This window comes from Lucilia cuprina, chromosome 3 (genome assembly GCF_022045245.1).
Source record: "Lucilia cuprina isolate Lc7/37 chromosome 3, ASM2204524v1, whole genome shotgun sequence".
Lineage (NCBI taxonomy): Eukaryota > Metazoa > Arthropoda > Insecta > Diptera > Calliphoridae > Lucilia > Lucilia cuprina.
This window is the reverse complement of record NC_060951.1, coordinates 57,435,056-57,457,091: the sequence shown is the minus strand read 5'-3', so window position 1 is coordinate 57,457,091 and position 22,036 is coordinate 57,435,056. Positions and strand designations below refer to the sequence as shown.

General features: G+C 31.0%; 2 protein-coding genes across 12 annotated transcripts in view; one reads left to right on the top strand and one right to left on the bottom strand.

Annotated features, from left to right (window-relative positions):
• LOC111681370 (cytosolic purine 5'-nucleotidase) overlaps nucleotides 1-22,036 on the bottom strand; it is a 74,926-nt gene that overhangs the window by 5,264 nt on the left and 47,626 nt on the right. For 10 of the 11 annotated variants that reach the window (XM_023443124.2, XM_023443125.2, XM_023443126.2 and 7 more), the window contains 3 exons: nucleotides 600-673; nucleotides 320-533; nucleotides 105-251 (listed from right to left, as the gene is read on the bottom strand). In XM_023443124.2, coding sequence (XP_023298892.1) covers nucleotides 105-251; nucleotides 320-533; nucleotides 600-673 — 435 coding nt within the window. Of the gene's footprint in view, nucleotides 1-104; nucleotides 252-319; nucleotides 534-599; nucleotides 674-19,623; nucleotides 20,474-22,036 lie in introns of those variants that run through there. The other variant, XM_046947368.1, reaches the window with a different exon arrangement.
• LOC111681371 lies at nucleotides 7,105-8,217 on the top strand. The gene is made up of 2 exons (XM_023443128.2): nucleotides 7,105-7,432; nucleotides 7,921-8,217. Exons 1-2 carry the CDS (start codon nucleotides 7,174-7,176, stop codon nucleotides 8,175-8,177), a joined length of 516 nt encoding a protein of 171 aa, XP_023298896.2. The 5' UTR covers nucleotides 7,105-7,173; the 3' UTR covers nucleotides 8,178-8,217.

The window sequence follows — 22,036 nt, the reverse complement described above, 5'->3', positions numbered from 1 at the left end:
TTCAGTTTAAAATTCTGTTTTCCAAGTATTCTTTATGATGGGCGTTAATTCCTCTCACTTCATCTAAATTCTTCATATAAATTAATATTAAATTTCCAACTTACTCTGTGTACACGGAACTATTTGTAAAGAAATCCACTAAACAGGCCAGTAAATAGGTTTCAGGTAAATTGAATAGAGTATTCAACACATAAACACGTGATTCATCTAATTTTAAAAACTTATTTGGATACAATTCATAAACTTGAGAACTGCAATGAAAGAACGTTATAAATTAATATTATTTATTATTTAAAGTAAATTCCCATTACAAACTTACTGTTTTAGAAATTCAAAACCATGACAACAAACTAAAATATTGCCATAAGCATCGACTTTCAAGAGATTGCCGTATAAAGTATCAAACCAAAGACCACGTATGGGAAATGAGGGATCATATTCGAATTGCATGATTTCTTTGGGATAGCCCATGCTAACCAAACGTTCTTTAACCAAATCGAAACCCAATTGTTCATACTGGGGAGATTTGTATTCTAAAAAAAGAAAATTTAATTAAAAAAATATTTAATTAAAAATAGTTTGTTAACTGCTTAACTTACCAGCCAAAGTATAATCCATATCGAAGCCATAGAATTTAATATTTTCCAAATGTAATGAACGATTAACAAAGATTCTGTAATTAAAAAATGAAAAAAAAAAAATTAATTAAAAACATTGCATAGCTTAAGGCTATTTGTTATAAATAATTATAAATTAAAATTTCGTTTTATAAAAAAGTTAAATTTTAATGATTAATTTGATTTTTCAATTATTTCTTAAATAACTAAGACGTCAACTTATTGTCTAGTGTTAATGAAATGTATGTTGACGACGTGTGATTTTGTTTGTTTTGTTTTTTGTAATCAGTAGTATATAAAAGGTTAATTAGTTTATCAGTTTTAAAAACAAAATATTTATAAATTTGCAATATTTTGTAAATTAACTAAAGTTTATTAATTAGTTTTATAAAAAAGTTTTTACACAAAGATTAAGATCGTAAAGAATTAAGAAAAAAGTCATTGAGAAATAATAACAAATAAACAGATGAATAATTTTTTTTTTTTTGGAAAATTTTGAATTTATTCGAAATTAACTAGTTCTAGAATATATGCATAAAGTACTTATTCAGATTCTGAAACAATAATCTTGGAACTAGTAATGTAGCCACTATGGAAATCATTCGATAAGTAAATAGACTAAAGACTAAAACAGACTATAGATCCGACTATAGTAGACTATAAACTAGATTGTAAACTAGACTATAGACTAGACTATACCTGCACTATAGACTTTTGACTAGACTATAGAATAGACTTTTGACTAGACTATAGACTAGATTATAGACTAGACTATAGATTAGACCATAGACTGGACTATAGACTAGTCCAAAGGCAAAACTATAGACTAGACCTAAGGCAAAACTATAGACTAAACTATAGATTAGACTATAGACCAGACTAGACTTAAGAAAAATCTGTAGACACAACTATAATATAGACTATAGACAAGGCTATACTATAGACTAGACTATAGACTAGACTATAGGCTAGACTATAGGCTAGACTATAGGCTAGACTATAAACTAGACTACAGACTAGACTATAGACTAGACTAGACTAGACTATAGACTAGACTATAGACTAGACTATAGACTAGACTATAGACTAGACTATAGACTAGACTATAGACTAGACTATAGACTAGACTATAGACTAGACTATAGACTAGACTATAGATTAGACTATAGACCAGACTATAGACCAGACTATAGACTATAGACCAGACTATACACTAGACTATAGACTAGTCTAGACTATGTACTAGTCTCGACTATAGACTAGTCTAGACTATGTACTAGTCTCGACTATAGACTAGTCTAGACTATAGACTACAGTAGACTAGACCATGGACGAGACTATAAATTAGAATATAGGACAAGGTCCATAGACTAGACTAGTCTATACTATAGACTAGATTAGTCTAGACTTAAGACTAAACTGTAGACTAGACTATAGACTAGACCATGGACGAGACTATAAACTAGAATGTAGGACTAGGTCCATAAAAGAAACACAATTTTCTGATGAAATATTATTTAGATCAATTAAAAAGATATCAAAATAATTTATAGGAGTCCGTGAAGTAATATAAAGCCCTCAAGGGATCTGCAAAGTATAAAACGATGGGAAGCTCTTTACTGGACTATAGAAGTTTCACGGTATAAGTAATACCATTTAAAAAACGTCAGATTTGTCCCGAAAAACGACAAATTGTCAACAGTGTTTGCATTTATTACAAATTTGCCAAAAAGGAAAGTGATTAAATATTTAATCATCCCATTTTAATATTTCTTTCTATTCGCCTTAATGAATGTCCATAAGAACTTTGTTTTTTATACAAAATAGTGTGTAAGAGTTTCTTCTTTGCAAGTAATCTTTTCGAATGTCAAACGTCTAAGCAATTTATATAAATAAAAATTTTTCGAGGGAAAATTACACTATAATTTAGATTAATAAGAAAAAATGGTTTATATTTTTTGGTTCTTTGCAAAAAAAGAAAAAAAATGACAATTCTAAAGTAATGCCAAAATACAATTCTTTTAAATTACAATTTGTACAAACCAAAAAATGTTATAAAAATCATGCTTATTTCTGGGGGATTGTCATATAGAGAAATATTACTTTAAAATTCCATAACATTTTATATAAAAAAATATAAACAATTTTTTTATATGTAGTATTATGTAGCTACATGGTTGTTGCTGTAAAAATGTCATATAAATGTTTAGATTTCAATCTAAAAAATTTAAGGAAAAGAAAAATATAAAAACAGGGATCTGTTTCTTTTTTTCAACATGTTTAACATACAACTGCGCTGGTTACCCAGTTTCTATTATATATTTTTTGGTTAAAACTGTTAAGGAAACAAATCACAATTTGGTTACCACCAACAGTGTAAAACTAACAAAAAAAGAGGAGGAATGATATGTATGTTACTTTAACTGTGAACAATTTTGTGGTTGACCTCATTATGTTCTAAAAAAAAACATTTTATTATTTTAGTTAAAAAGGGAATAAATAATAGTATAAATAACTAGTTTACTAAAAATAATATTTTTATTTAACCAAAGGCTAAGAAATATTTTTTTGTTAATAAATGATAAATTATATCAAATGTCCTGTAGGGCATTGACTCTCATCATCATTAAGTTAAAATCTAGGAAAATTAGGGTGGCTGTTGTAATTAGCTCTGTTCTGTTTTTTTTGGTGCTTTTTATATTAATATTTGTGACATTTCATCACCAAACGAGTGAAAAATATAGCCTAAAAAATTATGTTGATCTACATTATTTTAGACTTGTGCAGCTAATGATAGTATTGTTTGTGTATGTAGTTATTTTAGGAAAAAACGACTTTTTGTCTTTGATGTACTATTATTAAAGTGAAAATTTAATTTTCCATACCTGGTTTAGTAGTTTTTAACGATAATTTAAATTGTGTCGGGACATACATACGAACATATATCCATGGGGAATGAGAGCATGCAAAGAACCTACATGATAATAAAATCTATCACCCTTATCGCCAATCATCATTTCACGTGAAATATGTTCCCTTTTCACTTTCTTCGTTCACTAACTTTTTTGTCGTGAAAAACATTCCCCTGTTGTCAAATTTGTTGATGGAATTTTGTAAACATTGAACACCTGTTCCATACAAAATCAACTATTGTGAATGAATTGTTCACAACAAGTTTACGATAGCAATTTTCCCTTTGAGGAAAATGAAAATTTCAAGGAAACAAAATTTTCACTTCTATTGGCGATAGGGATTAGATTAGAAGTGGTATTTAAGAACGACATTACTTTTCAATAGTCAATAGACTAATCCATAAAGTATTTCATGCTCTTGACAATAAATTAGTCCAGTTTACAGAATTGTTAATAAACTAGTCAATAGATTAATCCATAGAACATTTGAAACTAAGTACGATTGTAATATTAAATTGTTTATAGTATTTCTCTTACACTTGACAATAGATTAGTTCTATTCTAGGAAATAGACCAGCTTGTAGAATCGTCAAAAAAAACTAGTCCATAATTAAAAAAAAAGACTAGTCCATATTTCAGTCAATTGACTAGTTCATGAGTAGCTCATACACTTGTCACTAGATCAGACGATAATTTATGCAATAGACTTGATTGTGGTATCGTTAATTAACCAGTTCATGAGTAGCTCATACACTTGGCAATAGATTAGTGTATAATCTGTGCCATAGACTTGTAGCATCTTCAATATACTAGTTCATAGAGTTTTCCAAACGTTTGACAATATATTAGTCAATAATCTAAAATTCTTAAAAAATTACAATTATGGTAAAAGTTTTACTTAATAGATGCCTAAAAATTTCAAATTACTACTTTATTAAGTAAAACTCTTTAAAACTGGTATGAGCAAAGAGAGAGCTTTAAGATTGGATTTGCTAGACCATGTTAATGTAAGAGAGCTACAAATTTGTCCATATTTGATTTAAATGGTAAAAAGTGTCGACTTCAGTTATATTCACTTTAAAGGACAAAACATTAGTGGGAAGTGGTTCTGTGCTGATGTTTGTAATGCTTAATAATATTGGACATTGGTACCAAATGTGTTAAGCTCACGGATAGTTGTTGTAACTTACCACGATTGTTAACATTTAGACAATGGATGTATATAAAATTTAAATTTTGACAACGAATTATTAAAAAGTTTACAATATTGCGTTGTCAACATTACAAAGATTTGCGTACGTATACTTTGACAATGCATGTTTATGAAAATTTGTAAACACTTTGATGTCAATTTAGTACCAGGTGTATATATTTTTTATACCCACCACCAAAAAAATGAGGGTATATGATTCTGTCATTCCGTTTGTAACACATCGAAATATTGATCATATACCCTCAAAAGTATTTATATTCTGGGTCCTTATTAAATTCTAACAGCGGGTTTTTGAGTTGGCAATCAAATGTCAATTAATAATCAGATTAGTTAATGTAAAAACAAATTGATTCTGAGGCTTTCAGAATCTAAACCTTCTAAAGATCAGTCGAATCGGTTTATTACTTTTCCTAGCACTTACACTAATGAATCCTCCGAATAGTGCTTCTAACATAATAAATTAGAAATAATAAGCTTACAGAAATTTTGTATGAATGTATAGTTGGGCATAGCCGACCATATGATACCCTACACTAGTCAGTATGTTAAAAAGGAGGATTATTAAAAAAAAGCATTTGATTTGTTTTTTAACCTAATTCCGGAATATTTTTACTTTTTATACACAAAAAAGAGAATTTTTACAATGGGGCTCAAAGGGGAGTAGGGGAAAATATAGGTTTCTTCTAGTCATTTTCTGAGAGGAGTTTGTTCGATCATTACAAAAATCGCTAATGTCATTAAAAGTTCTAAAAAACTAAGTTTTTCAGACTTTTGTTGACATAAAATAATATTTAATTTAATTATGAGCCCAAAGGCCCTATTCGGGGGGTACACTTGTATGGGGGCTAGGCGAAATAATGGATGATTTTATACATTTTCAATAGGATTTGTCCTTGGGTCAAGAAAATAGAGCGTGTACCAAATTTCATCCATTTGTTTTGAAAATTGCGACCTGTACCTTGCGCACAAGGTTTAAATGACAGCCAGACGGACGGACATATCTTAATTGACTCAGAAAACGATTCTAAGCCGACCCCACTAAAGTGGTATAAGGTAATGTAAAGAACATTTAAAAACAAGCTACTTTTTAAATCTAACAAAAAACATAAAAAAACAAAGGAAATCCTTTTTTCAATTAAAATTAATTTGTTACAAATTAGTTTTACCCCAAAACAAAATGCAAATGGGGAAAATTTAAACCTTTAACTCATATAAAAGCAACATTTCGTTGGCTTTAATCGTCAAAAAAGGGTTGGCTGTTGAAAGTATAAAAGAAAATTTCATTACTTTTAGTAGTAAGCAGGCTTTAGAGCAAATTATATTTAAGCTTTTCACCGTCTTAAAGACATAAAACTGCAACAAAGAAAATTGCTTTAATAAGTCCTATAAGTAGAAATTGTAAAAAAGGGACCATTGAGGTTCAGATGTTTTTTGTACAATATTTCCCTTTTATTTTAGTAAGATAAAGGTTTTCATTACATTATTATGTAAATTTGAAATAATAAGACTAATAGGTACCACTTATTACTTTGTAGCTCAGGAAATAACTGCCATCCATAACGGACATTCCAAAACATTTTGCTGGAAAGTAATGATAGTCGTAAGAAAGTCCTTTCAAAACATGATGACTTTGTCAATCGGAAAAATTTCCAAGGACTTTGGACTTTTAATCGATTATCTACATAATATAACTGTTTATATTAAAGATTTTGATCTAAGATTTTAAACAGAAGCTATAAATATATAAAGCTTTAAACGCTGAATATTCATAAGTGATAAAATTATGTTCATCTAAGAAGTGATTCCAGAATTTTTTAATTTTACTATTCTTTAAAAAACAAACATAAAAACAATGAATCATTTTACTACGAATTTTCTTATTAAAAGAAAGGTGTTAAACAGGTGGTTTCCCAGAAGCTAATCTAATATTTAAAATGTCACTTAATTAGACAATAACTTATAATAACCGATAAAATAAAATCTCAATAATAAAAAAATATTAAATTGACAGTTCAACAAATCGTATACAAAATTAAATGTAATATTTACTTTAATTTTTTTTATCTACAAGTGGCTGGAAACCACAAATATAAATTATGAAATTTCATTAACAATATTTCCCATTAAATATAGGCTTATCTACAACATGTAGCACTTTCGAGCAACTCGTCATAATTATTATGATGTAGCACCTCTAATTCCATTTACTCTCTCGCTGGCTGTGGCCTGGGCTTATCAGCGAAATAAAAAAAATCTCTATTTAGAAAAATATAAATAAAACTACATACAAAATAATGTGTGATAAGAACCCAGGAGCACAGCAATCAATGGCGTTTGTATAAAATCAAGTAAATGTTTTATAATAAATTTAGTTTCTTTTCGAACGGTGAAACGGAAATAATCATAAAATAGCAAAATTTCTTAAAACAAAATGAATAAATTGATTACATTTACATTGGCCTTTATGGCAGTTTTGTGTTTAAGTTATGAACTGGAGGCTGCCAATGTGCCCTTGGCACCCATGCCCCAACAAGAGGCAGGCGCCCAACAGAGAAATATTCAACTTGTACAAGATATCAAGGCCTTCATTAAACAACACCCCCAATTGCAATTAATCCGTTTGAATAAGAAAATGCCAGAAAATCATCGTTCCCAATCGGTGAAATATACTTTGGGAAATAGAGTGTCAGGTAAGATGAAACAGAATTAACAAAATTATATAGTTTTGAATCGCACTTTAAAGATTTGGTTAGAAAGATTTTCTCATAAAATATATCATTTACCGATGATTAACGAATGAAATACAATAAATTTAATTGTTGAATATAGAATAATCTTTGTTATTTTCTTCAAAATCTTTCTAAAGGATCTTCTTAATTTATTTACATTTTTATCAATCATAAACATTATCCTTTTTTCCAATAATTATTAATTTAAATCTATCAAATGTGACTGAAATTTAAGCACAAAAGTAAACATATTGAAATAACTTATCAGCCTTTAATTAATTTAATAAAAACATACATAAAATTACCAAAAAAACCTTATCATTTAGAATTATTTTAATCCCCATGAAAATGTTTTGCCAAAAAAAAATACACACATTTTATATTAGCGCCTAAAAGCATAATACAAAATTTTAATGGTTTATTATTTTTGCTTATAAATCTCTTTTAAGGTGACCGTATGGTGGGACAATATGCTGACACCTTTTTCTATCCTGCCAAAAAAGATGTTTCTACTCAGGTGACTTATCCTGAAACCGGTACCGGCAGTGTGGTCACTTCCGTTGACATTAATTGTTTGCAAGACAATACCGATGGTAATGCTTATGTTGTGGCTGGTGGTATTGGTCAACGTTTTATTTCGATTGTTCTGGAGGCTACACAAACTGAACGTTTTTCTTATAATGTTCATATTTATGGTAGAGATTAGAAAGAGTTATGTGAATAAATAAATTAGTTTATAAGTTTAACTGGAAGTGTGTTTTCTTTGTAGAAATAAAAGATCTTTTTGGATAGAATAGATGGATAGATAGATAGATAGATAGATAGATAGATAAATAGATGGATAGATAGATAGATAGATAGATAGATAGATAGATAGATAGATAGATAGATAGATAGATAGACAGATAGACAGTCTAGCCTACAGTATAGCCTAGTCTATAGTCTAGTTTATAGTCTGGTCTATAGTCTAGTCTATAGTCTAGTCTATAGTCTAGTCTATAGTCTAGTCTATAGTCTAGTCTATAGTCTAGTCTATAGTCTAGTCTATACTCTAGTCTATAGTCTAGTCTATACTCTAGTCTAGTCTATAGTCTAGTCTATAGTCTAGTCTATAGTCTAGTCTATAGTCTAGTCTATAGTCTAGTCTATAGTCTAGTCTATAGTCTAGTCTATAGTCTAGTCTATAGTCTAGTCTATAGTCTAGTCTATAGTCTAGTCTATAGTCTAGTCTATAGTCTAGTCTATAGTCTAGTCTATAGTCTAGTCTATAGTCTAGTCTATAGTCTAGTCTATAGTCTAGTCTATAGTCTAGTCTATAGTCTAGTCTATAGTCTAGTCTATAGTCTAGTCTATAGTCTAGTCTATAGTCTAGTCTATAGTCTAGTCTATAGTCTAGTCTATAGTCTAGTCTATAGTCTAGTCTATAGTCTAGTCTATAGTCTAGTCTATAGTCTAGTCTATAGTCTAGTCTAGTCTAGTCTATAGTCTCTAGTCTATAGTCTAGTCTATAGTCTAGTCTATAGTCTAGTCTATAGTCTAGTCTATAGTCTAGTCTATAGTCTAGTCTATAGTCTAGTCTATAGTCTAGTCTATAGTCTAGTCTATAGTCTAGTCTATAGTCTAGTCTATAGTCTAGTCTATAGTCTAGTCTATAGTCTAGTCTATAGTCTAGTCTATAGTCTAGTCTATAGTCTAGTCTATAGTCTAGTCTATAGTCTAGTCTATAGTCTAGTCTATAGTCTGGTCTATAGTCTAGTCTATAGTCTAGTCTATAGTCTAGTCTATAGTCTAGTCTATAGTCTAGTCTATAGTCTGGTCTATAGTCTAGTCTATAGTCTAGTCTATAGTCTAGTCTATAGTCTAGTCTATAGTCTAGTCTATAGTCTAGTCTATAGTCTAGTCTATAGTCTAGTCTATAGTCTAGTCTATAGTCTAGTCTATAGTCTAGTCTATAGTCTAGTCTATAGTCTAGTCTATAGTCTAGTCTATAGTCTAGTCTATAGTCTAGTCTATAGTCTAGTCTATAGTCTAGTCTATAGTCTAGTCTATAGTCTAGTCTATAGTCTAGTCTATAGTCTAGTCTATAGTCTAGTCTATAGTCTAGTCTATAGTCTAGTCTATAGTCTAGTCTATAGTCTAGTCTATAGTCTAGTCTATAGTCTAGTCTATAGTCTAGTCTATAGTCTATAGTCTATATAGTCTAGTCTATAGTCTATAGTCCAGTCTTTAGTCCAGTCTATATCCTAGTCTATAGTCTAGCCCATAGTCTAGTCTATAGTCCGGTCTATAGTCTTTAGCCTAGTATAGTCTAGTCTAGCCTATAGTCTGTAGTCTTTTCTGAAGTGTAGTCGGTAGTCTAGTCTGTAGTTTAATCTGAATCTAGTCTGTAGTCTAATCTATAGTTGTGTCTATAGTCTAGTGTATAGTCTAGTATATAGTCTAGTCTGTAGTCTATTCTATAGTCTTGTCTATAGTCTGTAGTCTAGTTTATGGTCTAGTCCATAGTCTAGTCTATAGTATAGTCTTTAGTATAGTCTATAGTCCTGTCTAAAGTCTAGTCTAGTTTATAGTCTAGTCTATAGTCTAATCTATAGCATAGTCTAAAGTCTAGTCTATAGTCTAGTCTATAGTATAGTTTAATCTACAGTCTATAGTCCAGTCTATAGTCTAGTCTGTAGTCTAGTCTATAGTATAGTCTGTAGTCTAGTCTATAGTCTAGTCTATAGTCTAGTCTATAGTCTAGTCTATAGTCTAGTCTATAGTCTAGTCTATAGTCTAGTCTATAGTCTAGTCTATAGTCTAGTCTATAGTCTAGTCTATAGTCTAGTCTATAGTCTAGTCTATAGTCTAGTCTATAGTCTAGTCTATAGTCTAGTCTATAGTCTAGTCTATAGTCTAGTCTATAGTCTAGTCTATAGTCGAGTAAATAGTTTCGTTTATAGTCTATCTTCTAGTCTGTTTAATAATCTAGTATATTGTCTAGTCTATAGTCTAGTACATAGTCTAGTTAATATTATAGTTAATAGTCTAGTCAATGGTTAGACTTTAGTCTGTATAGTCTAATCTATAGTCAAGTCTATTTCTTAGTCTATAGTTTAGTTTTTAGTCTATATTATAGCCTAGTCCATTGTTTTGGCTATTACCTAATCTATAACCTAGTTTCTAGCCAGTCTATGGTCTAGGGGATAATTCGTTTAGTATTTTAGAATTTTTTAAACTACTATATCTGTTATAAGTTAAATACTATTAAATTTTCATTGCCTGGCCTAAACACCCTTATTAATTTAATTGTAGCGAGATTTTTTTGATTATAGCAAGGAAACAGAACATTAATTAACATATATTAATAAACCTTTCAATTTAAATTCAAAATAATTAATTTTGTAATAATAAATTAACAAATCCAACAATTTAAAAGATCATTTGAAGCTAAAATTTAGCAAAAAAAAAAAAAAAATAAATAAAAGTCTATAGTCTAGTCTATAGTCTAGTCTATAGTCTGGTCTATAGTCTAGTCTATAGTCTAGTCTATAGTCTAGTCTATAGTCTAGTCTATAGTCTAGTCTATAGTCTAGTCTATAGTCTAGTCTATAGTCTAGTCTATAGTCTAGTCTATAGTCTAGTCTATAGTCTAGTCTATAGTCTAGTCTATAGTCTAGTCTATAGTCTAGTCTATAGTCTAGTCTATAGTCTAGTCTATAGTCTAGTCTATAGTCTAGTCTATAGTCTAGTCTATAGTCTAGTCTATAGTCTAGTCTATAGTCTAGTCTATAGTCTAGTCTATAGTCTAGTCTATAGTCTAGTCTATAGTCTAGTCTATAGTCTAGTCTATAGTCTAGTCTATAGTCTAGTCTATAGTCTAGTCTATAGTCTAGTCTATAGTCTAGTCTATAGTCTAGTCTATAGTCTAGTCTATAGTCTAGTCTATAGTCTAGTCTATAGTCTAGTCTATAGTCTAGTCTATAGTCTAGTCTATAGTCTAGTCTATAGTCTAGTCTATAGTCTAGTCTATTCTATAGTCTAGTCTATAGTCTAGTCTATAGTCTAGTCTATAGTCTAGTCTATAGTCTAGTCTATAGTCTAGTCTATAGTCTAGTCTATAGTCTAGTCTATGGTCTAGTCTATAGTCTAGTCTATAGTCTAGTCTATAGTCTAGTCTATAGTCTAGTCTATAGTCTAGTCTATAGTCTAGTCTTTTTTTTTTTTTTTTTTTTTTTTTTTTTTTTTATATATGGGGTGCGGAATCTTCATAGATATGAATAACTGTTAATTATCCATTATGTGAGATTCAACTATGTTTTGCGTCACCTACTCACTAAACCGCCTTCCCATCGTCAACCGCAATCCCCGCGGAACTGCCTTTAGGTACTACGTCGCGGGGCTGGTCAGCATTTAAGCTGTCTCCTGTTGCACTGTGCTTGCTCTATGCGCTTTTCGCAGCTTTTCCTCCGTTTGTAACATATTGTTTATTTCATTTATGAAGGTTGATATTAACTGCCAGTTTCTCTCTGATGCTAACATGATATCTATTAGATTTTGCGGACTGATATCGTCTCCTATTTCTGTCTCCAATACACGTCTCATGTCATTGAATCTTGAGCATTTGAAGAATACGTGTTGTGCGTCCTCCGTCTCCATACAATTTGGACAATTTGGTGAGTCATCATGTCCACATTTGAACAGATACCCTCTATAACCACCGTGGTTTGACAGAAATTGGGTAAGATGATAGTTCACCTCCCCGTGTTTTCGGTCGATCCATTTTTGGATTACTGGAATCAGCTTGTACGTCCATCTTCCATTTTGAGTGCGTTCCCATCTTCTTTGCCATTTAATTATGGTTTCGTTGCGCTCTATTAACTTTCTTTCTCTTCTATTCTCATTTACATTAGCTTCCTTCGCTACATACAGTCTATACAACTCATCAGCTGCTAAGTCTATTGGGATTATTCCTGCTATTACACATATTGCATCTGAGGATATAGTCCTATATCCACTGCATACTCTAAGGCAACTCTGCCGAAATAGGGACAGTATATTTTTGCGGGATGTGCTCCTAATTGATTTCGCCCAGATAGGTGCTCCATATAGTAAGACAGATGTCGTTACTCGGGATAACAGTTTCCTTCGAGATTGTGTCGGGCCTCCAACGTTTGGCATCAAGCGACTTAGGGCATTATTTACTCCTGCAGCCTTTTTGCATGCATACTCCATGTGATTTTTGAAGTTAAGTCTTTCGTCAATAATAACACCGAGGTATTTTATTGCCGCAACTGATTTGATATCTACAGCTCCTACTTTGATTGTTACAGTTTCATGTTTTCTTCGATTACTAATAAGTACTACTTCGGTTTTATGGTCCGCGAGTTCCAAGCCGGACTTCTTAAGCCATTTTTTTATAATCTTGACGGTGTCGTTTGAGTACATTTCTACTTCATCTAAGAACCGCGCCGTAACTATAATAGCGATATCATCTGCGAATCCGATAATACTGGCTTCTTCGGGTATGTCGAGCTCTAGCACCTGGTTATACATAATGTTCCACAAAAGAGGGCCAAGAACAGATCCTTGTGGAACTCCTGATGATGTCTTGTATTGTTGCATTCCAGCATCAGTTTCATAACATAGGGTTCTTTCTGTAAAATAGTCACTTATAATCCTAATTATATAGCTAGGGACATCAAGGTTTTCGAGAGATTTCATAATGTGATTCCATCCTGCGCTATTAAATGCGTTTTTTATATCCAGGGTGATAACCGCACAGTATTTTCTATTCACGCCCTTTCCATTTATTGCTTTTTCCGCCATATTTATCACAGAGTTAATTGCATCTATTGTCGAGCGAGCTTTTCGGAATCCATATTGTCGTTCCGAAAGTCCTCCTACTCTTTCTACTGCTGGCAGTAATCTATTATAAATTATTCTCTCTAGGACTTTCCCAATAGTGTCTAATAAGCAAATTGGCCTGTAGGATGAAGGTTCACCCAGTATCTTATTAGGTTTGGGTATAAGTACAAGCTTCTGTTTTTTCCAAGCAATTGGGAACTTTCCAGTTCGTAGACAATTGTTATACATGTTTGCAAACAACTCCGGTTTGTCCTTCATGGCCATTTTTAGAGCTCTATTAGGTATTCCGTCTAAGCCAGGAGCCTTGGTGTCACCAATCTTTGAGCTGATTTCTATGAGTTCCTCTGCTGTTACATCATCTATTTCGGTTTCGATATGCCACAGCATCTCTTGGTATGGTTGTCCTTTTGGAAAGAGTACTTCGACTATTCTTCCAAGGAGCTGGGGACATTTCACCTGGGTTGTCCTTTGTCCCTTAAGGCGTGACATTACAATTCTATATGCACTTCCCCACGGATTCGAGTCGACCTCTCTCAGAAGCTGTTTGAAACACTCTTGTTTGCTTCTTTTTATAGCCTGTTGAAGTTCTCGCCTTGCTATATGATATGCTTCCCTTCGGGTGTTAGAGTCTTGGCTAGACCTTTTTCTTTGGAATATTCGTCTTGTCCTGAGACAATTACTTCTAAGTTTCGCTATTTCGGGGTTCCACCAGTAATTTGGTTTTCTCTTTTCGGATTGTCTTCGTCTTGGCATTGCTGCATCACAAGCCTTCTTTAGAGCTTCTATCATGTGTTCATGTTGAATTATATTCCCCTCTGGGGCCAAGCAGGCTCCGAATTCATCTAAAAAAACTTCTGGGTCTAGCTTTTCTTGTGCCCATCCGCAGAAATAATGTTTTATCCTTGGGTTTTTGGGCAAATTAGCAGAACTTGATAAGGTAAATACAATAGCTTGATGATCGCTGTGGGTATAGTTTTCACTTACACTCCATTCAAGATTCTTTGCAATAGCTGGGCTTATGAATGTAAGGTCGACAACTGAACCTGTGTCTCCCCTCCTAAAAGTTTGGGAGTTCCCATTGTTGCCGAGTACGAGATCGAGTTGCGTAAAGGCTTCTAAAAGAATACGTCCCCTCGCGTTTGTAGAATTACAACCCCAGTTAACCGCCCAGGCGTTGAAATCTCCACCCACTACTTTTGGATTGTACTTGGCAGCATCTGCTACAAGCCTATCGATAAATGCTTCATACTCTTGGAGTGGAATGTTTGGTGAAACATAACAACTGTAAAAATATATCCCTTCTATTTTTGTTCTAACAAATCCATTTTCTGGATGTTTCATTGACTCTTGGATGGCGTATTTCCCGCATGACCAGATTGCTGCCTTTCCTGTATTATCCTTCTCCCATATGCTGCTATATAAGTTTTTATATTGCTCACACAGTAGCGCTAAGTCGATATTCATTTCAATAATTGTCTGACATAAAAGGTCTTGAGCCGCCGCACAGTGATTTAGATTTAGCTGAATAATTTTCATCGTTTAAATAAATTGAGCGCCTTTATAAACACTGGGCATTTGCTGCTGCCAGCTATATGTCCCGTTTCTGACTCTTTGTTTGCTACGCAGAACATACACTTTGCCTCAGATGTACAATCTTTAGCAATGTGATTTTCTAATCCACATTTGCGACAGAGTTTTGATCTATCGAAGCTATTCTTGCAGCTGTTAGCCATATGCCCAAATTCTAAACATTTAAAGCAGCGCTTAAGTACGATGGGTTGACGTACTCGACAGTCTAGTCTATAGTCTAGTCTATAGTCTAGTCTATAGTCTAGTCTATAGTCTAGTCTATAGTCTAGTCTATAGTCTAGTCTATAGTCTAGTCTATAGTCTAGTCTATAGTCTAGTCTATAGTCTAGTCTATAGTCTAGTCTATAGTCTAGTCTATAGTCTAGTCTATAGTCTAGTCTATAGTCTAGTCTATAGTCTAGTCTATAGTCTAGTCTATAGTCTAGTCTATAGTCTAGTCTATAGTCTAGTCTATAGTCTAGTCTATAGTCTAGTCTATAGTCTAGTCTATAGTCTAGTCTATAGTCTATAGTCCAGTCTTTAGTCCAGTCTATATCCTAGTCTATAGTCTAGCCCATAGTCTAGTCTATAGTCCGGTCTATAGTCTTTAGCCTAGTCTATAGTCTAGCCTATAGTCTGTAGTCTTTTCTGAAGTGTAGTCGGTAGTCTAGTCTGTAGTTTAATCTGAATCTAGTCTGTAGTCTAATCTATAGTTGTGTCTATAGTCTAGTGTATAGTCTAGTATATAGTCTAGTCTGTAGTCTATTCTATAGTCTTGTCTATAGTCTGTAGTCTAGTTTATGGTCTAGTCCATAGTCTAGTCTATAGTATAGTCTTTAGTATAGTCTATAGTCCTGTCTAAAGTCTAGTCTAGTTTATAGTCTAGTCTATAGTCTAATCTATAGTATAGTCTAAAGTCTAGTCTATAGTCTAGTCTATAGTATAGTTTAATCTACAGTCTATAGTCCAGTCTATAGTCTAGTCTGTAGTCTAGTCTATAGTATAGTCTGTAGTCTAGTCTATAGTCTAGTCTATAGTCTAGTCTATAGTCTAGTCTATAGTCTAGTCTATAGTCTAGTCTATAGTCTAGTCTATAGTCTAGTCTATAGTCTAGTCTATAGTCTAGTCTATAGTCTAGTCTATAGTCTAGTCTATAGTCTAGTCTATAGTCTAGTCTATAGTCTAGTCTATAGTCTAGTCTATAGTCTAGTCTAAAGTCTAGTCTATAGTCCAGTCTAAAGTCTAGTCTGTAGGCTAGTCTATAATCTAGTCTAGTCTATAGTTTATAGTCTAGTTTACAGTCTAGTCTACAGTCCTGTCTGTAGTTTAGTCTGTAGTCTAGTCTATAGTCGAGTAAATAGTTTCGTTTATAGTCTATCTTCTAGTCTGTTTAATAATCTAGTATATTGTCTAGTCTATAGTCTAGTACATAGTCTAGTTAATATTATAGTTAATAGTCTAGTCAATGGTTAGACTTTAGTCTGTATAGTCTAATCTATAGTCAAGTCTATTTCTTAGTCTATAGTTTAGTTTTTAGTCTATATTATAGCCTAGTCCATTGTTTTGGCTATTACCTAATCTATAACCTAGTTTCTAGCCAGTCTATGGTCTAGGGGATAATTCGTTTAGTATTTTAGAATTTTTTAAACTACTATATCTGTTATAAGTTAAATACTATTAAATTTTCATTGCCTGGCCTAAACACCCTTATTAATTTAATTGTAGCGAGATTTTTTTGATTATAGCAAGGAAACAGAACATTAATTAACATATATTAATAAACCTTTCAATTTAAATTCAAAATAATTAATTTTGTAATAATAAATTAACAAATCCAACAATTTAAAAGATCATTTGAAGCTAAAATTTAGCAAAAAAAAAAAAAAAATAAATAAATAAATAAATAAATAAATTTGTTATTTGCAACAGCAATTAAGCACCTGTGTCATTAAATAAAACTACATGTTCTCTCTTGTATTTAATATTTCATTAGCTCTCTAATAAATCAAACAAATTTGAAAGAAACATTTAAATTATGTGAAAGATTAATTGAAAAACCTTGACCATGGTCGTGCACATATAGAAAAACTATACGACTCAGCAGAAATTTAAATTTATATTAACAAAATATTTTTCTGTACAAAAAAAATCTTTACAATATTTTGCAAAATGCGACATCAACTAATAAAGAAATTAAATGAGTAAAAAAAATATTTCAACATTTTAGTTTGTAGTTTATTTTCTGTGTGATGCATTTAAATAATGTTGTAATTTTGTTTAGTGGGAATTTTTTGTTTAACAAATAGAATTTGTCTATAATTATTTAAACGCCATTAGGTTAAAATTGGCGAGTGCCGGCAGTTAGCCAAAAAAAATGTTTTCACCTTATGTAAATTGTGTAAAATTTTGTAGAAATCTTTTTCGATTGAAACACTTTTCTTATTTAAATTTTTGTTTTTATGTTAACATTTTTTTATAAATAAATTTAAAATATTATTTATAATATATATGAATAATTTATTCTATTTTTAGTTAAAACGAGTCATTTTCTAATTTAAGAATTATATATTTAAATAATTAGATCATTTATTTAATATTTGTATGAATTTTGAAAAAAAAAAAAAATTTATACAAATTTTTATTAAAAAATTTAGTTTAAATTATAATCTAATAGATTTGGTAAATCATGAGCATAAACTTTTAATAAAATATTAATTTTAATTAGACTTCAAATTTTTTTAAAATATTTATATTTTTTTATTATTTGCTTTGCCCTATATTTTACATTATTAAACAATTTTAAATCTATTTAATAATATGAATTATTATGCCAGTTGTTAATTGCTCGCATGACATTTAAATATTTTTTGGCAATAAACTCTACTGAGTTTAAAGCAGTGGTCGGCCATGAGCCATTGATAGTTTTATGTCTATGTTTAGAGATAACTAACAAAAAATATTTAAAGACAAACAAATATGTTTTCAATTAAAAGCAACATAACATGTACATATATATGTTCTCTTTAAGCCAACCACTGATTTACACATTCAATAGCTTAGAAGACCACCTTAAATAAACACACGTGTATAATTTATTCTCCCTAAATTATTGTTAATTATTAACAAAACAAATATAATTTGCTTTAGTTTCAACAGTAGATGAGCAAATCAGGAAATATTTTTCATATAGGAAGAGGGAAAAACACCGGCAGAATAATACCACAATTGACATAATCCGTTGACAATAGTGAGCACACCACGTTTGTTTGTTAACATTTAGTCCACGAATTTTGTCAACGTTGCATTGTCTAACAACATAGTGTTGTTGTACGTATGCATACACTTTGACATCGAATGTTATTAAAAAATTATAAACACTTTGGTGTCAATTTGTTACCAGGCGCGTATTATTTTAACTGAAAGTTTGGTGTCATATCAAATGCGCACTAAACTATGTAAATTTCAGAGTTATAGACGGGATAAAATTCTTGAATAAACTAATGTCCCGAAAATGCTGAATGGAATGCATTTGCGAGACCGCTACGGTTCCCTCAACAAATGTTTTCCATTTCGATTTATCACAACACATCAGCTTCATCTCGCTCCATGAAGCTGTCACTCGTAATCTATTTGTTGTCTCCAAGTATTTGCACGTCTGCCAGATCTTGGGAATTGAATTCGGCAGCTTGTCGGGAGAGATCTAAACAAAACAAACGGCTTCGAAAGACTACATGTTGGAATTATAAAATACAGAGGAAAGGTCTATGTTCTAATTTTGTCTTCTTGTAAAAAATCAGGTTAGAAATTTATCTCATGGACTCGTGTTAACCTTCTGAGCAAGCTGCAGTTCGCATTAACATTTGATGAAATTTTGTACAAACTCTTACCTTAAGTCAAGGACGAAGCCAATTGAAAATGATTCAAACAACTATAACATTAAGCATTAGAGTTCATAATTATAAAAATTTACAAAATTTAGTTTCATATACGAACGTTCAATTAATATTTTTAATTTTCGCAATGATCGGGCCTCATATGACCCTAGCGCCCCTATTTGCTGGTATCATATGGTCAAACATGCCCCACTTTACGTGTTTCTTACGCAATTCTGATAGTATAAGTGTATTGTTCAAATCGTACTAGTTTGACCATGACCATTTATCAGATCGCTTATCAGATTATTTCCCGAAATGATAAAATATCTTTTTTCTGTTGGAAATAAGGAATAGGGTTTTGCAATGGTGTTTATGAAGGTTCTTAAAAGAAAAATTCAAAATTATAGTTAAAGATATAACGTCATATAACGTATAACAATAGTTATCGGAAGGCCTTAGGGGCTTCACTAAAACGTTGTTATATTTGTTATAGTTATTCAAATTGTTATGAATCTTAACAGTATCGAACTTGATTTCGCTACTTATATAGCTGGTCTTTGGTTTTCAGAATAGTTCGTTTCTGGAAAAACCTTTAGTTTCAGGGAGAGTCTACTAGTTTTATATAAAAATAAACTTGTGAAACATGTTTTTCTAACGATTCCTCAAATCGTTTTAGTGAAGCCCCTAAGGCCTTCCGATAACTATTTTTATACGTTATATGACGTTATATCTTTAACTATAATTTAGAATTTTTCTTTTAAGAACCTTCATAAACACCATTGCAAACCCCTATTCCTTATTTCCAAAGAAAAAAAGATATTTTATCATAATTTAATTTTTTATTAAACTCTTTTCACTTACTCTTTACGCATCGAACTATGAACATCCAATACATAACAGTCGTCATCGAAACTCGATACTTGTGTTAAGTCCTCATCGTCATCATCAACATCCTCCATATTTTCCTCGTTTTCATCGTCGCCCTCATTGCCAGCGTCATGAGGGAAATTATTATTGCTGCTGTTATTGTTATTATTGTTGTAATCATCTGGTGAATAACTGTATTCAGCTATCAGGGAATCTATAAATTCTTCCTCATTCGAATCCTCTTTTAAATTATCCTCTTCACTATTGAAATTTTGGTGGCTGTCGTTGAAGGTTGCTGATGCAGATGATGTTATTGCTGTTGGTGTTAATGGTTTGACTAAAGTTGTATTTATATATTGAGCAGATTGGCTACGCTGACGTTGTTTACGTGCAGCTATGGTAGCCAAAGAGGGAGGCAATGACTGTTGCTGCTGTTGTTGTTGTTCTGTTCGAGAGGAAGTTGTTGATGATGATGATGCGGCTGGCTGTTGCAATTGAGAATATTGAAATTTAATTGTATCCACTGAATAGCTGCGTTTATTGTTGACTCTATCTATGTTGATGCCAGTAGGTTGTGTTGCAGCAGCAATGTTGGTATAAGCATCTGTTAGACCAACACCTTTGCTTAATGAAATATCCGTGGTAAATGTACTAAATTCATCTGGACCATCGGATGTTACATAAATATCAGTGATTATATCATGGGCAATATTTTGTTGCGATGTAAATGAATTCCGTCGTGTACAACCAGCTTCCGAAGATAAATCCATGTTGCATGTGAAATACTGTTGGTGGCTTTGTTTTTAAATTTAAACTTTAGACTGGAATACAACTACCACAGCAAGTGAATGTGTTTTTTTCTGGGTTTTGTAGGTGTTTCAATTTTAAATGTTGGTTGTTTGTTGTTGGTATCGTTGATTTAATTATTTATAATTATTGATTATTTTTCTTGCTGTTGTTGTTGTTTGTATTTAATTAAAAATGTTTTTTTAACACGTTTAATAAATCTTTTAATAGACCTTTGTATTTATCATTTATAACTTTTTTATTTTTGTTGTTTTTAAAATATGGTGAGTTAATAATAAGTTTATTAATTTATTAAATTGAAATTTATTATTTGGATTGATAAATTTATGAAAGTAAATCTTATTAAAAGAATTACAGTAATCATATTATAATATGTTAGCAATCAGCCTAAAAGTAGTCTAATGTTCACTTACAACATTAGCACCTTATGTTATACTTTGTTAATTTTTAGTTATAAATTTATAGCAATAAATTGCATAGTTTTAGGGATTTTTTGAAAATAAAACTAAGGATTTTCAGTCTGCTTAATTGCTACTAAATTATGTACAAATTTAAATAGTTATATAACATCTTTTTAGGATTTTGTTTACAGACATTTTTCCAAGTTTTTTTTTTAGACAAATAATCCCTTGGAAGTTCAAAGAACTTTTAGCAAATTTCACTAGAAACATTTTCTGTCTTAAATAAAAGTTTAATCTTTTTGGAACAAATAATTATTGCTATTTGTCTTCTTTTTAGTTTAATTATAAATTTTCATTGAGTTTTTCTTTGTTAAATTTCAATAAAATTAAAAAGGTCATTATACTTTTATTTAAAAAAAGTTTTCTTTTTTAATATTGTATTTTTATGAGGTGTTTATAACTAAATAAAATGTTTAATTAGATGAAACAATTGTCTGCAATTGTCGAATGCTGGCTGTTAATAATTATATTTTTTTGTCTTTTATAGATATTACAATGTCAGGGCCATTGTTTTATAATTGCGTATTATATATACATATATTTTTTTTGTTTTTAGTCGAACACAATTGCTGATTTATCAAAAATAATTCAAGAGATGAATTTTTTTTTGCTTTTCTGTTGAAATTATTATAAACAGCAAATTTTTTGGCATGTGTTAAAAATCTGATAAATTTGCAAATATTTTTTTTAAATTTTGTAAATTTTAAGGTTAAAAAAAGAATAGCAAAAGAAAGACACGTACTAAAAATGTTTATAAAAAAATTCAATTTAACATTTCTCTGCAAAAATTACTGGAGTTGATATGATTCATTTTCGGAATCTTCAAACTACACTCCTTTAAACATTTAAGCTGATCAAGATGAGTTTAGTAGACCTACATTAAAAACTAAATAAATAGTAATCCGTACTCAAATCAAGCTATAGCGGTTTTTGAACCATGTCATTAGAACTATGATTTTTTCTTAAATTAAATACGAAATATATAATGAATGTACCGATCAGTTATGTACTAAAAACCTAACTTAAGCCTTCTTGGGTCTAAGCGATACTACAATGAACTTATTTTGAGAATTTTCGGTTTAATTAAATCTCAACTGTTTAAAGAATAAAAACAATTTTCATTAATCCCAAAATGGTAT

Coding starts and splice junctions, on each gene's coding strand:
- LOC111681371 (XM_023443128.2), top strand. CDS start 7,174: ATGAATAAATTGATTACATTTACATTGGCCTTTATGGCAGTTTTGTGT. Junction 7,433..7,920: donor TTTGGGAAATAGAGTGTCAG/GTAAGATGAAAC, acceptor ATCTCTTTTAAG/GTGACCGTATGGTGGGACAA.